The sequence below is a fragment of the Squalius cephalus genome (assembly GCF_949319135.1).
Source record: "Squalius cephalus genome assembly, chromosome: 1".
In the NCBI taxonomy this organism is placed as follows: Eukaryota; Metazoa; Chordata; class Actinopteri; order Cypriniformes; family Leuciscidae; genus Squalius; species Squalius cephalus.
The window spans coordinates 47,379,535-47,398,313 of NC_137122.1; the positions used below are offsets into that span (position 1 = coordinate 47,379,535).

At 39.2% G+C, this 18,779-nt stretch overlaps 2 protein-coding genes across 6 annotated transcripts in view; both read left to right on the plus strand.

Moving 5' to 3' along the window:
- Positions 1–1,185, plus strand: part of LOC307164827 (uncharacterized protein) — a 32,264-nt gene extending 31,079 nt beyond the window's left edge. Inside the window, exon 8 of the mRNA XM_079881976.1 lies at positions 1,120–1,185. Coding sequence (XP_079738102.1) covers positions 1,120–1,149 — 30 coding nt within the window. The 3' untranslated portion in view covers positions 1,150–1,185. The remainder of the gene's footprint in view (positions 1–1,119) is intronic.
- Positions 1,186–3,591: 2,406 nt separating this feature from the next.
- On the plus strand, positions 3,592–10,420 carry sp100.4 (SP110 nuclear antigen, tandem duplicate 4). 5 transcript variants are annotated; one of them, XM_079880920.1, is made up of 14 exons: positions 3,592–4,176; positions 4,294–4,380; positions 4,534–4,667; positions 4,913–4,966; positions 5,458–5,491; positions 5,619–5,792; positions 6,286–6,419; positions 8,894–8,941; positions 9,044–9,162; positions 9,248–9,344; positions 9,507–9,566; positions 9,643–9,783; positions 9,899–9,998; positions 10,151–10,420. In XM_079880920.1, the coding sequence occupies exons 1-13, from the start codon at positions 4,080–4,082 to the stop codon at positions 9,965–9,967; spliced, it is 1,248 nt and encodes a 415-aa protein (XP_079737046.1). In that variant the 5' UTR covers positions 3,592–4,079; the 3' UTR covers positions 9,968–9,998; positions 10,151–10,420. The 5 variants fall into 5 exon arrangements, with proteins under 5 accessions (XP_079737046.1, XP_079737047.1, XP_079737048.1 ...); XM_079880921.1 differs by having other exon boundaries at positions 9,047–9,162; XM_079880922.1 differs by having other exon boundaries at positions 9,047–9,162; positions 9,899–9,986; positions 10,151–10,419.
- Positions 10,421–18,779: the final 8,359 nt, after the last annotated feature.

The following is an 18,779-nucleotide window of genomic DNA, read 5'->3' on the forward strand; positions in this document are numbered from 1 at the left end:
ACAAACAGACAGAATGGTGAGTAAATTGATTATTAGTAATTCCAATTTCAATGTCGTTTTTCTGATGTTGTTGATGTTGAACTACAAGGGTATTGTATGTATGAGTGCAGGTTGTAACTGCATTCCGGGCCGTGGAGCACTGTTCGATCTACGTCATTGAGTTGTGGTGGGCCTGGGTCGTGGAGTTGTGGTGGACCTGGACCATAGAGCAGTGGAGGGCTTTGACCGTAGAGCAAAGGTGGACCTGGACCATGGAGCAGTGGCAGGCAGGCCAGGTCTGTGGAGCAGTGGAGGGCCAAGCTCTACATCTGCTGGAGCTTGACGTGACTTGGCTCACCACAGGTGAGACATCCGCGATCTCCTTGCCTGCCTTTCTGTATTCCGGCCCATTCAATCATTCCTGCCATATAGAAATGGACAATAAGGCCCGTCGAGTACCAAGCTCCCGTCTCAGGCAATGCCGCCCTCTTCCCGCGCAGGAACGCTCTTCCTTCAGCATCAGGCCGCCGCAACAGGCCCTCAGCAAGCCGCACCGCAGATTCATGTTATATAGCATAAATGTTATATAGCATAAATATATACAGATACAGATTCAGTTATATAGCATAAATGTACAGTAGTCAATATTTGAAATGGATCAAAAAAGTGCATTAAAGTTGTCCTAAGACAAGAACGGGTATTGTTCGAAATTCAGGTATAACTTTGATTAAAGGTTTTGATCCACTTCAAATGTTGACTTCTGTATTTATTTCTTGAAGTAATTTAAACCCACAGCTTCACTATTGGTAAAGAGATACTGCACAGATTGGTAGGACAAATTCATACATGCATTCGTTCTCACTCATTCAAATAAATGTAATCTTACCGTTCCACTTCATCTGATCTGATTGTTTAGTGATTTCATTAATTGTTTAGAGATCCTTTAGTGATTGTTGAACACAATTGAATAAATTCAAGGCGTACATTTTTATTATGCAAGCTCTTCTTTTACCATAAGCGAGTCTCTTGAACTTCACCAAATTAATGTGTGTGTGCTCTTAAATGACTTAAATGATTTTCTATAAAAAAATTACTTTATTTTCTCTATGCTTTTCTAACCTTGTTTAACTTTTTTTTCAGATGGAAATCTTGAAGATACCTAAAATTTAGGGAAAGTTTACCCTTCGTAAATGATATGTCCCATCCATCATTTATTCAGCATTTTCAATGACTCTGTATACTAAGCTCATAAATCGATTACTTTTGTTCCACTTTTAAAAAAGTATGTCAATGAATGGAGAGTTTTAGTGTACTAGTAAATCTTCCCTATTAAATTACCTTGTTGCCTTCACATGAAGAGGGCAGCACTGTTTCATTAGAATCTTAGAAATTGAAGGCGAGTTATAAATACAGTATCATATGTTTTCAGACAACACACAGCATAACAGATAAGACTGACATAAAAACAGTAATATATAACTTATGTCTGATTATAATATAAAAAGTTCTCAGTTTTCTTATGATAGTGTACTTTCCTATACTTTGTATTATATTGAATGTTTCGAAATATTGCATACTGTATAGTGTTAAGGAATGTTTAGTTGATAATTATTACCTAAATACAATTTATTTACAATTTATTTTTTATTTTAAGCACCCCATACAGAAATTGGGCACTTGTTTCTGGCTGTATATCACAAAAATGGGTAGAATAGAAAGGAGGGCCTAAAATATCCAAGAATCTCTCTAGCCACCGTAGGCCAAAAAGACTGCAGCTAAGTTTAAAAATCCTCATAGGATTTAAATAAATATAAAAATCTATTAACGCCATAACTTAAGGAGAGATATAGATATATAGAACATTATTTATATATATATGTCAATGCAAGTGAATCAACAGTCACGTTTGTTTTCATTTAAAATCTCTCAGTGCGACTGGTACAATGGTCTCATCTCCACAGAAGTAAATCAAAAGGTAATAAGGGTTAAGAGTTTAGAGATACTTTGCTTACTGGGTGTGCATTTTATTCCCAGGGTCCTTCATCCAAACCACCTCATTTTCCTCGAAAAGGTGCAAACTCCCTAGGTGTTATGATGCAGAGCAGGAAGCAGGATCCAAATACAGCAGTGTTTTTATTAAATAAACTTGAATTATGACAAAGACTAAGAATAAACTTGAACTAAGACTCCAGGACAGAACAGACAACATGCAACGTAACAACATCAAGAACTCACCAAGACTGAACTAGACACAGGGCTTAAATACAAAGGCAAACAAGCTAAACAAGATAACAAGGGGGCGTGGCTAATCAGAGACACCTGGGAAGACTAATCAACATAACGGGAGACAGCTAAACATGAAAAGACAGGGGAACACATGACAGACAAGAACAAGACACAAAACCCACACCGTGACACTAGGTCCATAACCCTAGTCAATGCAAATTCCTATTGTACGTTCATGCCCCACATTGGGGGATGCTTTGTCTTGGTCTGGGTATTTAAAGAAATGTATTTATTATCTTTGAATTGATTTTGTATTGTAATTGTCACATTTGAATTTATTCTGACTTATTCTGAAATTATTAACTTTAGGAGATTACGTGTCCATAACACTACATATTTATGCTCAGGTTAGTAACAGACTAAAATCCAGCTTAGTTGGAGCAGAGGACCACGAAATTTCAGAGCTCAGACTAACACATTGGCATTAGTCATGTATACTTAGACTGTAGAGGCTAATAATGGGTTTTCCGTTTAGAGCAGACAGAGTGCTGTTAGACCAATCTAAATACAGTGAGTCTCAACCTCTGATTATTGTAATATTATTCTAACTAAGTGTACATGGGAACCCATTGCATGATTATACAAAGTTACTATTAGAGGAAGTTAAGTTGTTCACCTTGGTTCTATGGTTATGGTCGTGACCTCTGGTTAGATATAATCTTACCTTAATTTAATGTGTTCAGATTTATGGGGACTAAATAATATATTCTAGAATGAGCAAGTAGAGTACGGTCATCTAGAATATTAGTCAATCGCATCTGTCTAATGACCAAGACTGACGAGTTTGTGATTATGAGAGAGTATACCCGGCCGGTGCGAGACTCAACGTGTTATAGGAATCCGGATGAACGGGTGAAATTTCAAAAAAGGATTAAATAGAATGTTCGAATTGCATTCTAACCTAAATTTGAGGTTGTGATAAAATCAGATAAACATTTAATTGGAATTAAATTGCCACACTGAAAAGACAGAACATGCAGGAAACCTTCACCGGCTTTTTCGATTGGGCGGGCCTTACAAAAGCTTATTATTACTTAACAATAATCATGAACTGACGAATTCCATGATGGAGAGGAAGTGACATCTTTGAGCCATGTTCAAATGTTGGCAAGTTCTATTTTCATGTAACATTCATAATTTGTTTTTTATTCATCCTTGACAAGATTTTTCAAACATAGCATGACTACCATGTCACAGAAAATACAAATAAAAATGTTTGTTTATATTTTTGTACTATTTATAGGTCATGGTTACACTTTACTTTATTGTTGGCCATCACTAACTGACACATTTAAAATAAAATGTGATTTTTAGGAATATTGATGTGTATGTTTTATTGTCTATGTGTGAAAGAGGACAACAGTAAAAGAGTTAATAATTTTAGCATGTTAATGAAATATTTTTTACAATATTACAATACTGTTCTGAAAATCCATTTCCATTAAAAGGTTCTGAAAAATATTTGCATTCTGTGGACGAGCCAAAAAATTATATCCTTTCTCATCTGTTGTTTTTATAGTTTTATTTTTCACTGAGTTGCAAGAGATCATAATTCTAGAGCATCCAGAAGTCATTCCAGTAATTGTTGAATAAACCGCTTTTAGTGCAGGAGTGTATCTTAAATGAAGGCGGACCAAAAAGCAACCTTGAGTTTCGCTTCTGTGAATGTGAGAGGGAGGCAACTCAAGGTGGAGGAACCCGTCCACTTCCTGCTGTTCAAATAATGCAGAAAATACGACAGCCCGCATTCCAGTATGGCTGAGTGAGAACAGCGTTAGAAATAAAGGACATCAAGGGATAAAAAGAGGAGGAGGATGGAGAAACAAAACTGTAAGAAGAGACAGCTGAGGGGATCGTCCTCCCTCTGCACATCAGAGAAGAAGAAACAAGCCAAGAGACAAAAGTGCCCCAGTGAGTCGAAAGCATTTTTACTCATAAAATGACAAGACAGTATAATTAATCAGGCATGTCATTTAAAATATGAAGAGGTGCACTTAATGCTAACTGATTTGATTGTACTTGTTTCAGAATCATCTAAAGGACAAAACAATTCTCAACTTCCTGTCACATGTGGCTGTAAAGAGGGCATCTTGCATTTGAAGAAATATAATAACAGTAGGCGCAGAAACGTTTCTGTTAAAGAATGCAGTAATGTTTATGAGGAGCTGTTGAATGTCTCAAGATTGTTATTGTGGAGCATCTAACATCCAAAAGCTCTGAAAAAAGTCATTCCAGTAGTGGTTAAATCAACTGTTTTTCTGTCCTTAGAACAAGAGTGCATCTTCAGTGAAGACCAGTGGTTCACGCCCACTGAGTTTGAGAGGTTTGGGCTGATGGACAGGAACAAAAAGTGGAAAACCAGCATCCTTAGCAGTGGGATTCCACTCAAGAAACTCATAGAGGTACATAAGATCGGTTTCTATACATAATCAATACTAAGAGTTTCAACTAATGCACTTGAGTGCAATTGTAATTATCTTCTTTTTTTATCATGGCCTTGGTGATTAGTGAGTCGAAATTCATTTGAGAAATTCCAGTTAAATAACAGTTCCCTGATATAAAATGGACATAGGGAAGACAACATAACACTAATGATGACATATATGTTCATGACATATTCTGAATTTGTGCCATTTTCTATTCATAGGATGGTTTTCTTACATCTAAAAACTTTATGAAAAGCAAGGTTCGGGACGCACAGGTTTGACTGCTATTGGATGCTTTTCCGATTTGATGAAGGATTTACAGGGATAGTTCACCTAAAAATGAAAATCCTGTCATTATTTACTCACCCTCAAGTTGTTCTAAAACTGCATGAAGTTATTTTCTTCTGCTGAACAAAAAAGAAGACCATTTGAAGTATATGTACAAACAGTTGCTGGTCCCTATTGACTTCCATAGTATGAAAAATAATATATATATATATATATATATATATACTATGGAAGTCAATAGGGACCAGAACATGTTTGGTTACCTACATTCTTTAAAATATCTTCTTTTGTGTTCAGCAGAAAAACAAAGAAATTCATACAGGTTTAGAACAACTTGAGGGTGAGTAAATAATGACAGGATTTTAATTGACAGAATTGGTTGAACTATCCCTTTAACCTTTCTAGACTGAAACTATCACATGTGACATATAAGAGTGACCAAGATGTTCATCAACATTTCTCCTTTTATGTTCTGCAGAAGAAGAAAAAGCCTGTGGGTTTGGAACAACAGGGTGTGTAAATTATGACAGAATTGAAAATAGAAAATTAATATTCCTTTAAATAATAACTTACAACAGTTATTCAGAAAGATATTTGATAACATTTTCTGTTTCCTGAGTGTTTGTGTATTTGTTGTAGAATCAGATGAAAAGGAAAATCAAGATGATGATGGTGATGATGATGATGGTGGTGAGGATGATGATGATGGTGATGATGATGGTGGTATTGACATGAGCGTGTTTGAACGTCCTACCCTACCTGTTACCTGCGGTTCTGGCTCTGGCATCCTACACAAATATCGCTTTGCCACAGGTGTGTGAGTGAGAATAATTATTTTGAATATTAATATGTTGACAATGTTTTACATTTCTTAATATAACAAAGTTCAAGTTCAGGGGAGAAATTGGAGGGAAATGACAAATGTAACTTTTAATCACCAAATAAACAAACAACAGAACGAAAATAAAGCGGCAGCCCCTCGCAGACGACTGCGTATAAATATAATAAAACACCAAAATAAATTCCGGGCCTTCATGGTCCTCTTTTGCCCTACACTGTCGTCGCTCCTCCTTTTATCCTCCCAGAGCTCCACAGTGGGACTCGACACCGATGTGGCGGGCAGGTGATGCTTATTATAGCACTAGCGCCACCGGTCTTGCTCCATTCCCACGGCTCTCGACCCCGCCCTGCTTACCACACTAACTAAGTGTTTCGTAAGACAACTTATTACAATGAATGTAAATACAGTGCTTGACTGCAGTGGTACAAGACTTTTGCACTCAGTTTTGTCTTTTTTTTTTTTCAGGGCGTTGTGGGAGATGCATAAGAACAGAGAACTCCTGGCTGACCCCAGGGGATTTCATCAGATTGAACGAACCAGATGGAACATGGAGGAAAGACATTGTTGCCCATGGAATGCCCCTTGGAAAACTTATAACGGTAAAAGAAAATATATCATATAAAGCTACAGTATTAACAGACAAGGCGGTCACATTTGGCCATGACAACAGGGCCCTTTAGAATCCCCATGAAATCAAAAGTTTTTGGGCTTTTAGTATGAATATGTTAGTCTTAAGCCCGGGATACACCAAGCCAACAATCGGCCGTCGGGCATTATCGGGCCGTTTTTTGAGCATCGGTGTGTTTTTCGGTGTGTTGCTCTAATCGGACACCGTCAGGGTTTTTTTTGGGCCGATTCAGCATGTAGAATCGCCGCCGGGGAGAGAGAGAACTCAGATTGGCTGTTCAGCTTAGTGAATTAGTCAGTGCACGAGAATAATAGCAAAATAGCAAGCAAAGAAGTCAAGACAGTACAGACAGAAGGCTGTTCTAATTTTACGTCATCTTACCTTCGGTTTCCCTTTTTGAATGATAAATATAGACAAATATATCTGCAGAAATAGACGGTTGTCTTATTTACACGCAGGCGCAGAACACGCATGCTTGCTGACAGTCGGCTGTAGTTCTTTCGTGTGTTCAAGTGCAGCTTTTTTGCCCCGACGAGAGGCGACAACACAGTCAGCTTTCATCAGCGCTAGTTCTTTGGCGTCGGTTTGGTGTGTCCCTATACCTTTACTTTTATCTATACGCTAATGTACTCCAAAACAATGACAAAATTATCATTTATAAGCATTCAAAACTTACAGTTCACATTCAGTCAGTCACGCTCGACGTTACGTGGACTAGCGTCATGGGGTCTCGCCTGGGAGCCCAATCACCTCCAAGTTGTAACAAAACGAACCAGTGAGCACTGGCCGGTGAGATCTGCATGCTGAGTCACTCCTACCCGGACATACCGGTATAAGTATGTTACTCACTTCATTCATATTTTGCTTAGGAGCCGAGCGGTTGTACAGCGATCACTCATACCATTCACCTTTCAAGAGAAAGAGTAAATGTCTACAAGAAAGAAAAGAGCAAACAGCAATTTGAATTGCTAACAAGGAGACCTACTCCGAAAACAGCCATTTTAATTGTTATTGCTTGCAGCTTGTCTCTCTGCCGGTATGAAGGCGCATCCAGCAGTGACTCGCATCCAGCCTTGCTGTGCATGGAAGAGTGCAGTGTTTCACCCCTCGGCGCTTCGGCATTCAGAGCAGTTTCCCTAGGAGAGCAAGATGTTTTCATGTTGGCATGGGTCCCTCACATGACAACAGTTAATGCAACTGCATCGGGGAGTGTGCTTCGGTCCTCTGGAAAGGATGAGGAAGCTGGGCTGCTTCCCTCTGGGGTGGTTGCTCACGCTGGTTTGGATTCAGAGTTGACGGCCATGCTTTCCCGGGCCACAGCGGGTATCAGGGTTGAGTGGAACCCTTCACTGATTCCGGAGCGTTCGTGGTTGGTTGATTGGTATCTGGGTGCGGCGCACAGTTCACAGTGCTTTTCAGCCTTTTCGGCCTACGCAAATATGCATTTCCCCCGGTGAGCCTTCTCACACAAACACTGTGCAAGGTCAGGGAGGACGGGGAGCAGGTCTTGTTTGTTGTGCCGTAGTTGACACTATCACTTCAGCTAGAGCCCCGTCTATGAAGTGTGCTTATGCTTCGCAGAGTGGTGTTTCCTGGCGGGAAGACCCCCGGAAATGCCCGATCGGCTGCTTTCCTTCCTTGAAGGTGTATGTCGCTGCCATCGCAGCACATCCCGATGCTGTTGATGGCAGGTCACTGGGAAAGCACAACCTGGTCATCAGGTTCCTGAGAGGCGACATGAGGTTAAATCTAAATCCAGCAATGCGTGTACTCTGTTGATGACGAAATTGTGGTCACGTGCACTTTACGCTAACGCTTGTCTACGCGTAAAAAGTGAAGTATACTTTGGCCTTAAGCTGTACTGTATCTTTCAACATATCCTCAAATGTTCATTATTGTTTATTTCGTGCTGTTACTCGGGGCTGCCAACTCTGGCTGCCAGAAAAGTGTTGTATTGGTAATGCTATTCCGAATTTAAAAGGTCACTTGTTACAAAATGAATCAGTTTTTTTTTTTAAATGAATTGTTCAAACAATGATTCAGTGATAAAAATACTGGTTAAATTCAGAATAGCATAGTATTCTTATAATACACTATATATACTATATATACTCTCACTATATACTCTTATAGTACACTAGCCTAAATATAAATGTAACTTTATAAATCAATATACACTCTTATATTCTTACATACTTTTAAATATCTTTATATGACAGTAATAGTAAAAGTAGGCTAGTATGCTATTTTGATTTCAAATATTCACGTGTTTTTTTCCTGAATGTATTGATGTTTTTGATATCTTGTCACCACCTACTGGTGTTTCCACCACTAATGCATAGACTACCAGTCTGTCTGGGACGCTGTCTGTGGGATGACAGCGGCCAATCAAGTTTTATTGCAATAAACACAATAGCCTATGATGTGTTTTCACATACTTTCCAGAAAAGAGTTTTGGAACCACATACAGTCAACTGTGATCAAGAAGACCTAGTAAGAAATCATCAGTCATAATTACAGTCATATCAAAAACATCACATTTAAAATGTGTTTTAAGTCGGTACAGTTTTATGTCTTTATGAACTCTTGTCCCAGCAGAATGATGACGTGTGTTTCGTGTGTGACTCTGGGGGAGATCTCGTGTGTTGTGACGAATGTCCACGAGCTTTTCATTCACACTGTCACCTACCAGTTGTAGATGAAGACTCAACTGGGTGAGAGAGAGAGAAAACCTTTACCTGGTTTAGTCAAACTAAACAGTTGACGTGTGTAATATTGTGTGTTTTGTCTGTACTGAAGCCAGTGGAGCTGCACATTCTGTGTGATAAAGAATATGGAGGATTCCAGTCGAAAGACCCAGGACGTTTTGAGCAGTCCAGTCTCTCAGTACACACTGGTAAAGTTTATGCAAAACGTTTTGTCTGTACAATGGAAGTCATTGGGGTCCAAAATAACATTTCTTTCATCGTTTAGACAAAAAATTTAAATAAAATAAATAAATAAAACTTGTGAGATCTATCCCTTTAACAATTTTGTTTGTCTGTCTTTTATCTTTCAGCACTGCCAGTGTTTGCTGTTACACCTGCTACATGAGAGCATGACTGACCCCTGCACTAATGTAAAGCTTAATAAAAAGCTAATTAAAATTGGAATGTAAATATATAGTATGTGACGTCTGCACTGATATTGTTCAGGTTCCAAGATACATTGAGAACATTTGTGGTCCCATGATGCTGGGCAGAGTGAAGCTGAACCTGGAGAATAATGATTATCAAACAGTGCAAAAGTTTGTCTCTGATATCGAATATGTTTTTCACCAATGGACTTCCAAAAGGGTGAGTTTCACTCGGGCTTGCAAATGTTACTAATGACAGGAGTCTTAAAAATTTGCTTATATATTGTCTTATTTTTATTGACTGAATTTGGCATTGTTCTTTGTCTTCTTTGTAGGATAATGACTTCAATAGAATGACCTCTAGGCTAAAGGAACTTTTTGAAATCATCTTTAGACTCCTATAACATCACGCCGTAACAAGAGGTCCTTGTCACGGTATTATATATTCACTGTCTCATCTCTCGTCTTGTTGTTGAGTGTGTGTGTGTATGGGCGGAGTCGCTGATCACTGCTGCTGATCAGCTCACCTGCCGCAGCTGATCAACGCACCCTATTTAGTCTCTCTGTTGTCACCTTGTCTTTGTCAGAGTGTTGTTGGATGTTCCATGTGTTCCTGCCTGTTTACCGTGTGATCCTGCCTGGCGCCAGTGCGTTTGTCATCGTCCTGCACTTCTGTCACCCGCGCTACATACTTCCTGGTTTCCGGATACAGTTTCATCACCATCCTTCTTCATCGGAAGCCTGGGCTGTCCTCAGCGTCCTTGTGCTGCCAAATGCAATTCATCCCAGGACATTATCTTTCACCACTCTCACCGTCTCTGACCTGATCACTTGAATAAATATATCTTGAACTTGTGATTGAATCTTCTCCGTCATTTCATTACAGTCCTTCGACGTGACATTTGTGTGAAGGCTATTGTACAATTTAGTCTGCATTAAAAAAATAGTGCAGTTGTGAACAATCACTATTAATTTGTGAATATGTTTCTCTCACTTGTGAGGTTATATGATACTATGGAAGCTTGTTTCAACAAATATCTAATATATCTTGAAATGTATTTATATCTTGCAATTCTGACTTTATTTCTTGCTATTCTGCAAACTTGCTAAATGCAAGTGTCTGAGCATAAAGCCACAATACTAACTTTGACAACAAGGTGTTAATCATTTAAAAAATACCTTTTCATGAATAGTACAGTTTTTTGGTTTCAAAACACACCACACTGGATATAACCTGCCATGATAACATATCCTCGGATAAACTCCTGCGATCCAACAGCTAATGCCAACACATTGCCTCCGCATTGCATATTGCATTTCACTCTCGGTGGATGTCACATTTGCATAGGCTGTACTATTTGAATTCACGATTGGTTGACTGCCATATTAAAATCTTAAACAGAACGATACAATAACGTTATAAACAAGTTAATGATAGATTCTATTCAAAACATTTAAACTTGATTTCATTTTCGTTTTTGTTCCTGTCAAAATTTAATTCGTTTCTGGGTTTTGTTTTCGTTCCTTGAACCAGTTCAGAGCCCAGGGCCTACATTTATAGCAATATACTGAAGGGTGTGGATTTTGGAATAAACTGTTGCTTCAATGTATATGTAATAAGTGATTATAATCAAAGTATTCATCAGTATTTTTCCTCTAAATGTCACATGAGTTGAATGACTTCTCTAGGCTTGTGAGATTTTACTTTGTTATAGAAGTTACCAGTGTGATCACTAAAATGTTCTTTTCATGTATTCTCTAATGTCTGTATTTGATATGAATGCAGTAACAGTGCTTGCTCATTTAGCCCGGCTTCCAGAAATGAAATATGGAAAGATGTTTTGTTTTGTTTGAGAAAGGTCTTCAACATGTGTCAATAAATACATCTGTTTTGGGGTACTCTGACAACTATGGTCACAGGGGTCAATGAAGTCTATAGTTTAAGGGACCATCTCTTTGTTAAAGCCTTACTTTCCAGTTAGACTAAATTGTAGCTCTCCTTGAGAGAAAGAACACATTATCTTGATGTTTTGAGACGACTTTCCTGTTTATAGTTAGAGCCTGGCCAAATCCAACCTTGAGGAAGCTATGTGTCGGTGTGTGTGTGTTTGTGTGTGTTAGTATTCTTGGTTACAGGTTAAGGAACCACTGTCATTATTGGAGATTGACTAAGTTTTTGTTCTGGACATGCTGGTGCTCAGCAACCCAAATCTGCGACCTAAAAGGTCACGACGTGCCTAACTTCAGGATCCGAGTGTCAGCTGAATAATCGATGGAGATATGCTTCAATCTATCTGTATATGTGTGGAAAATCATTCAACCTGAAGCTAGGATGTCGCTTAGACCTTGGTGAAGGGTATAACTGCTTTGATCTTTGTAACTGTAAGGGGGGCGGCCTCCTGTGTGAGTCTTGAAGCTGACTTCTGCTGCTGAAACGGCAAACTATCTTCAGTAAATCTTTTCTTTAATTTATTATAATTCTTACTCCGGGTCTTCATTCATCATATCTGGTTCTAGGTCTTTGACTGTAAAACCCCTTACAATACTTTTTTATTACCCTGGCATTTAAAAAAAAAAAAAAAAGTCAACACTGCTGCCACCTCTGGATTTGTAATACAGTGCTGAGGGAGTGACTGTAATTTTTATTTTATTTTTTCTGTCTGCTGGAAGCCATCTCTCTCTATTTTTTCCCATATTATTATACTTTGATTAGCATCTGTGAGTGTGGTTGCAAGACAGTTGAAAATGCAAGACAGGAAGATTTAAATTCATTTCGTGAAGAAACATGCAATGTAAAGTAATGAGTTTTGTATCAAAGAATAAAATACTATGGCATAATTTCAGCAACGGTTGACAGTTTAAAAAAAAAAAAAAGTTTTTACATTTTTTATTTTAAAAAAACATGTAGGCCTGTATTTATCACACTACACTTTGCTATACACTGGCATCAACCCCTTAAGCCCTGAAGGCATTTTTAGAGTTGTTTTGTCTGAGTGACACACACAAAAGCAAAGATTCATAATTACAAAACTATAAAGGAGAGTCAAAAGGTAGGTATCGTTTAATAGAATACTTTTCACATTTTTGGAAAATATAAATTACATTACATTTGGACATTCTCCTGCCAAGAAACTGCTGATAAAAGACAAAAATATACAATTTGTATTATGATTTTGCATATCTTTCTTATTTGACATGGAATAACTCAGGAAGGAAATAAGGTAGGAGGAAACATTTTTGGTGAAGTCCCTCTACATGTGAGCTGCATCTGGATCAAATTTTGTGGTGATTGCATAAAGTTATCAAAAGTTACAGCATTTGGAACCAAGATAGCCTTTTTGTTCAGTCCTTGACGCCCCCTAATGGGCATTTTTAAAATTGTTCCACCATGAGGAATATTATGGGTGCTTCTCAATATCCCTCCTCATCTCCTCGCTCCTCCGTCCTCCATCCTATGACCCGGAAACCAATCAAGCTCAGCCATCTTGAAGGACATCTCAATTTTCGAATTGCACCGCGAGGAGTCGAGGATCGAGGAGTGAAGAGGCTTCCTGAGGAGTCATGAGCGATGATGCACAGGTGTATCCTATGCGCAGACACGGCCTTACCTATGTTTCACCCGTTTCAATTGAAACAGGCCCCGCCCTCCAAGGGGGGCCCCAACAGACCAGCAAAATCCCATTCATTTTCTCTGTAGGATATTGATTTTCAGCCATAATGTCTAAACCATCCAAGGTAGATTGACCACGAGCTACGAGGTTGTGAAACGAAAGTTTCTGCTCCTATAAAAGCCACAAGGTATGAAATCAACCTTGTTATTTGCGATCTTCTGGAGAAATACTACAAGACCCACAATTCTAAGCAAAACATTGACGTCTCTGATTGGTCGACCTCGCGCTGCGGTTACCATGGCGATGTTTACCGCCCCCGTGAATGGCTTAAGCGATCTTAAGTATAATATTGGTAGTTTATGTGTTTATACCTTAAAATAGTATTATTTAAAATAAAAATAAAAAAACATTTTATAAATTCACTCGTTCACTCATTTTGGTGCCCTTATGGATGAGTGGTGCCCCTAGCATTTGCCTATTCCACCTATGCCGCGGGCCGGCCCTGGTGGTGTGCGCTGCGGCTGAATAACACTAACAAGTCCTCTCTACTCAATAGTCTGCCGAAGTTACATTAGCTAATCCAACGTTATACTGGCAACATACAATAGCTTGATCAGTCACACATGAAAGCAGAGGGATAGTTTACTTTGAAATTAAATTTTGGTATGTTTTAGCTTACCTCAAGGGCATCCAAGATGTAGGTGTCTTTGTTTCCGCAGTAGTTTCAATTTTGATATTTTTAGGTCAAACCGTTCTTGTCTGTCAGTCATATAATGCAGGTCTATGGTCACCACCTCAAAGAGCATGCACAGAGAAGTCCAAATTAAACATGATTTAATGACTCGTAAATGTAAGTACACATTGATGGCCTAAGTACGGTGGCCGAGAGAGCTCAACGCGCTGCAAATGAAGAAAACACATGCAAACAGAAAAAAACGCATGCAAACAGAAAAAAACACATGCAAATAGAAAAAAACACATGCAAATAGAAAAAAACCACCAGCGAATAAGAAAACATCTTCATCAGTTTTACAACTCACGTGCGTCCCAATACTCACAACACAACCAAATACGGAAACGCGCTGCAAAAGTTCACAACAAAACCAAATACAGAAACGCGCTGCAAATAGGACAGAACACAACGGAAATGTTTCCGGGGAACCCAATAAGTGACGGACGGACGGCTCGCGAGCTTTACCAGAGAGACGTGGGCTCTGCATGGCTTTACCTATGCCCTAACGTTACTCTCTTAAAAGGGCAGACGGCAGAGCCCTTGAATTTGGGCACTTTGGAGTGAGCGGGGCACTCGTGTGCCATTATGTTGATGAAGGGAGCAACGAAAGACAACGTAATTTCCTCATTATTTTCAGCTGGGATGTTCCCATGACAACGCAGCGCGTGTCCATCAGCTGAATAGCTGTTCTTACCAGAAATATAGTATTAATGCTGTTAACATAACTGTTGCAAATAAATATACATTTTATACAACAAAGTTTTTAAAATATGTGTTATATCTTTGTGTGAGTGTCTCAACTTTAAAACTTGCCGTCTCATATTTGGACCTATAGCTACATTCTAACATTTCTTATGAAACTTATTATAACATAACATGACAAAATGTGTTCAATGTAACTGATGTATAGATTAATGTCTTTTCCTCATTTGCAGCGCGTTGAGCTCTCTCGGCCACCGTACCTAAGACACGAAACGAGCGGTTTGTGTGAGAAAACGAACAGTATTTATATTGTTTTTACCTCTTGTACACAGCCACGTCCAAGTGATCTGAGGGCGCGGGCGTTTCGGTCTGCGCAAGCGCCGGAAGTGATCTCTCGCGCGTGTACGTCACTCATTGTTTACACAGAGATTTCGGAAGTGTTACCTTTCACTGTGAAGATCTAAACATTTTTAGACGTACAGGAAATCGCAATGGAAGACCATTTCGAGTCATTAAATCATGTTTAATTTGGACTTCTCTGTGCATGCTCTTTGAGGTGGTGACCATAGACCTGCAAGACAAAAACGGTTTGACCTAAAAATATCAAAATTGAAACTACTGCGGAAACAAAGACACCTACATCTTGGATGCCCTTGAGGTAAGCTAAAACATACCAAAATTTAATTTCAAAGTGAACTATCCCTTTAACCTAATGTTAGGCCCCAGGGCTGAGAGGTTTTGTAGGCCCCCCATCCCCTCCATTTATAGAGTCTCATTTTTAAAAAAGTGTAATATCTAGGTAATCTACATCACAGTTTAAAATTTAAACTTTATGCAAATGAGAAGCGATTTTCGCGAGCGACAACCAATAGGAAAGAAGCCTTTCAGTGGAGCTCAGCTCCCGTCACCGTCTCGAGTGCAGGCAAAGACAGAAGAGTTCGAGGGAGATTTCACTGTTTTATATGATTTGACTGTAACTAACCACAAACATGGATATAATAAAATGATGCATGGAAAAGAAACTCTCGACAGTCTCAGTGAGTTTAATTCATACATACATTTATAGTTTGAGTGTAGTAGTTTTATGATGCAAGTTTAGCACTGCTGCAGTTCATTTTACAGTTTCCCCTGCATTATGTTGACTATTAGGGACAAGAAAATTGATTATTTGTCAAATTCGGATGACGTTTTAGTAATTTATGACAGTATGAGTGAGTTTAATTTGTAGATTGATCGATTGTTAATCTAGTAAATTATTTAATCCACTGAACACTGCTGTGTGGTAATATAAACACTCTCCAAACAGCATACTGTTTCTTTTGAGCCTAATTCCTAGTCAAATTAAAACTAGATGTACCGCATGGCGGTACAAAATATGACCGCCGCTCAGGCCTGCACTGGCTTTCCACAAAAATAAATGACATGGAGCAATTTGGCTGTATTGCGTGTTTATGTATATAGATATACCTAAAAAAAGTAGTAGTAGGCCTATGTGCATGTCTGTCTGTGTGTGTGTGTATGTGTGTGTGTTTGTGTATGTGTGTGTCTGTGTGTGTGTGTGTCTGTGCGTGTATGTATGCGTGCCGTGCGTACATGTGTGTGCGCGTGTGTATTTGTGTGTGTGTGTCTGTGCGTGTGGATTTGTATGTGTGTGTATGGGTGTGTGTCTGTGCGTGTGGATGTCAGTGTGTGTGCATGCTTGCGTTTGTTTGTATTCCTGCATGTGTGTGTGTGACAGTTAGGGTTGCCAACTTCAGAAAAGGAAAATGCGGGACAATCGTGGTTATTTATAGGAAAATGAGGGACACTCAAAATATTTGTACTGTATCACACAGTGTATGTCATTTCAGTGTCTGCAGTTAAGTTTGTGTTTAAAAGGTTATCAGACATAAACACATTTGTATTGCTTAACCTATTTATGTATTTAATTCTAAAAATAATTTTAATGTCATACATGAAAAAAGTCACATTACAAACAAACCATAGTTCAAAATAACAGCATTTATCTAAAATAGAAAGCTTTTTTAACATTATACACTAGGCTTACAGTTCAAAAGTTTGGGGTTAGTAAGATTATTTTTTGGGGAAAAAAATAAAGAAAGTAATTGCCTACTTTTATTCAGCAAGGATGCATTACATTAATCAAAAGTGACAGTTAAGATAATGTTACAAAAGCTTTCTATGTATTTTCTAAAAGCTTTAAAACATTAATAATAATCAGAAATGTTTTTTGAGCATATTATTCCCTCAGGTAGATTACATGTTTTCTTGCGTGGCTGGATGTTAGACTCATGAACAATAATCACGTTGTTTGCATTCGCCAAAATTGATTAGCCGAAATCAAAACGTGGACACTGGACAGTGAAAGGAAATTACCGTTAGCGCGAGACGAGTCCGGCTTGAAGCGGAAGCGACCAGACGGCAGAGGATGTTCGCAAATCAAACAATGATTTGTCTCAAAACAGCGATTAAAAAAAGCTGTGATTGGATGATGACAGGTGTCGGTGATCATTCTCAAGTGTCGTGGTCAGCACTGCTGCCTTTGCTGTTGTATCAGTCAGTGGTTTATCAGCTTGTCAAAAAACGGGACACGGGAGGTCACGCACGGGACAAATAAATTAGGCCCAAAATACGGGACGTCCCGCCTAATTCGGGACAGTTGGCAACCTTAGTGACAGTATCATCCTAAACCAGCAACCCTTCGCTCAACACCACCATCTACAGGCCGATGAGTGTACAGTCACTAAATGTGCACATAAATGAATGTGCACATAAATGTGCCCCCCCCCCCCATGGATGAAATTCTACGAAACTTAGCATACCCCCAGAGGATGTCAAGTTAATCATACACATGAAATATGGTGCAGTTCTGAACATCTCAACTGAAGATAGGGGCGATTAAAGCAGAATAATATTGCATTTTCATTTTTTATGGGAGGGGCGCAAATCACAAATGAGTGATTATGGGCTAGATTGATGTGGGCCCTTAAGACCAACATACCATAAAAATTTCTTCATCCTCGGTGCCATGATTCAGGTAGTTATTTAGGAAAAACTGCATTTTTTATAAATATAACACTGCGCGGGGGGGAGTGCTGGGCCAAACGAAATTTTTCCGTAAAAGTCTAGTGGGGCTACATGCCCACCAAATTTCAAAACCAAACGAAATTTTTCCGTAAAAGTCTAGTGGGGCTACATGCCCACCAAATTTCATGTTCCCCGGTGTTTCGGTGTCCCTGGTATCGTTGACGAAAAATTCAGTAGATGACGGGAAAAAAAAAAAAAAAAACTTTGACAATCGATTATGGGCTAGGTTGATGTGGGCCCTTAAGACCAACATACCATAAAAATTTCTTCATCCTCGGTGCCACGGTTCAGGTAGTTATTTAGGAAAAACTGCATTTTTTGGGTTTGGGGGGGCCCATCGCGGGGGCGGGGCCCGGGGACCAAACGAAATTTTTCCGTAAAAGTCTAGTGGGGCTACATGCCCACCAAATTTCATGTTCCCCGGTGTTTCGGTGTCCCTGGTATCGTTGACGAAAAATTGAGTAGATGAAGAAAAAAGAAAGAAAAAAAAATCTTTGACAATCCCTATATGACCTATCATAATATAGTTGTATCACTTGTGATGGTGTTTTGTATAGATGTGGCCAGACGAGCAGTCTACCAATAACATTAGAGCGACAGCACTACCAACGCCCACAAGCGACTTCACAGTATAGAGACTAGGTACATACAGCGACAAAATCGCTGGCTCTGTGAACGGGGCTTATGGGGCCACGTGGATCACTCAATCAGCAGACATGTAACGTGCGATTAGAGTGACTGACAGAAAACCTGACAAGTTACAAAACAATATGACCTTTTCAGCTCATCATGAACCTGAACATGGGAGGCCCCTAAGTAATCAGATTAACATACGGTGCAATATTTCAAAATATATACTGTAATTGAGTGTGTATACCATAAAAAGTGACGTGTCGAGCTATCTCTCTCTCTCCAACAGTTTGAAGAACGCTGACCTGTGATTCCGCTTTGCGAATTGCAAATCAAGCAGTGATTGACAGCGCTCTGATCCAATGGCGTTGGGCATTGTCAGATTGACAGTAAATCTATCCCAATGATATTAGGCTTGTTCGACTTCATGCAGCTCTGCGCAGACCGATCGGC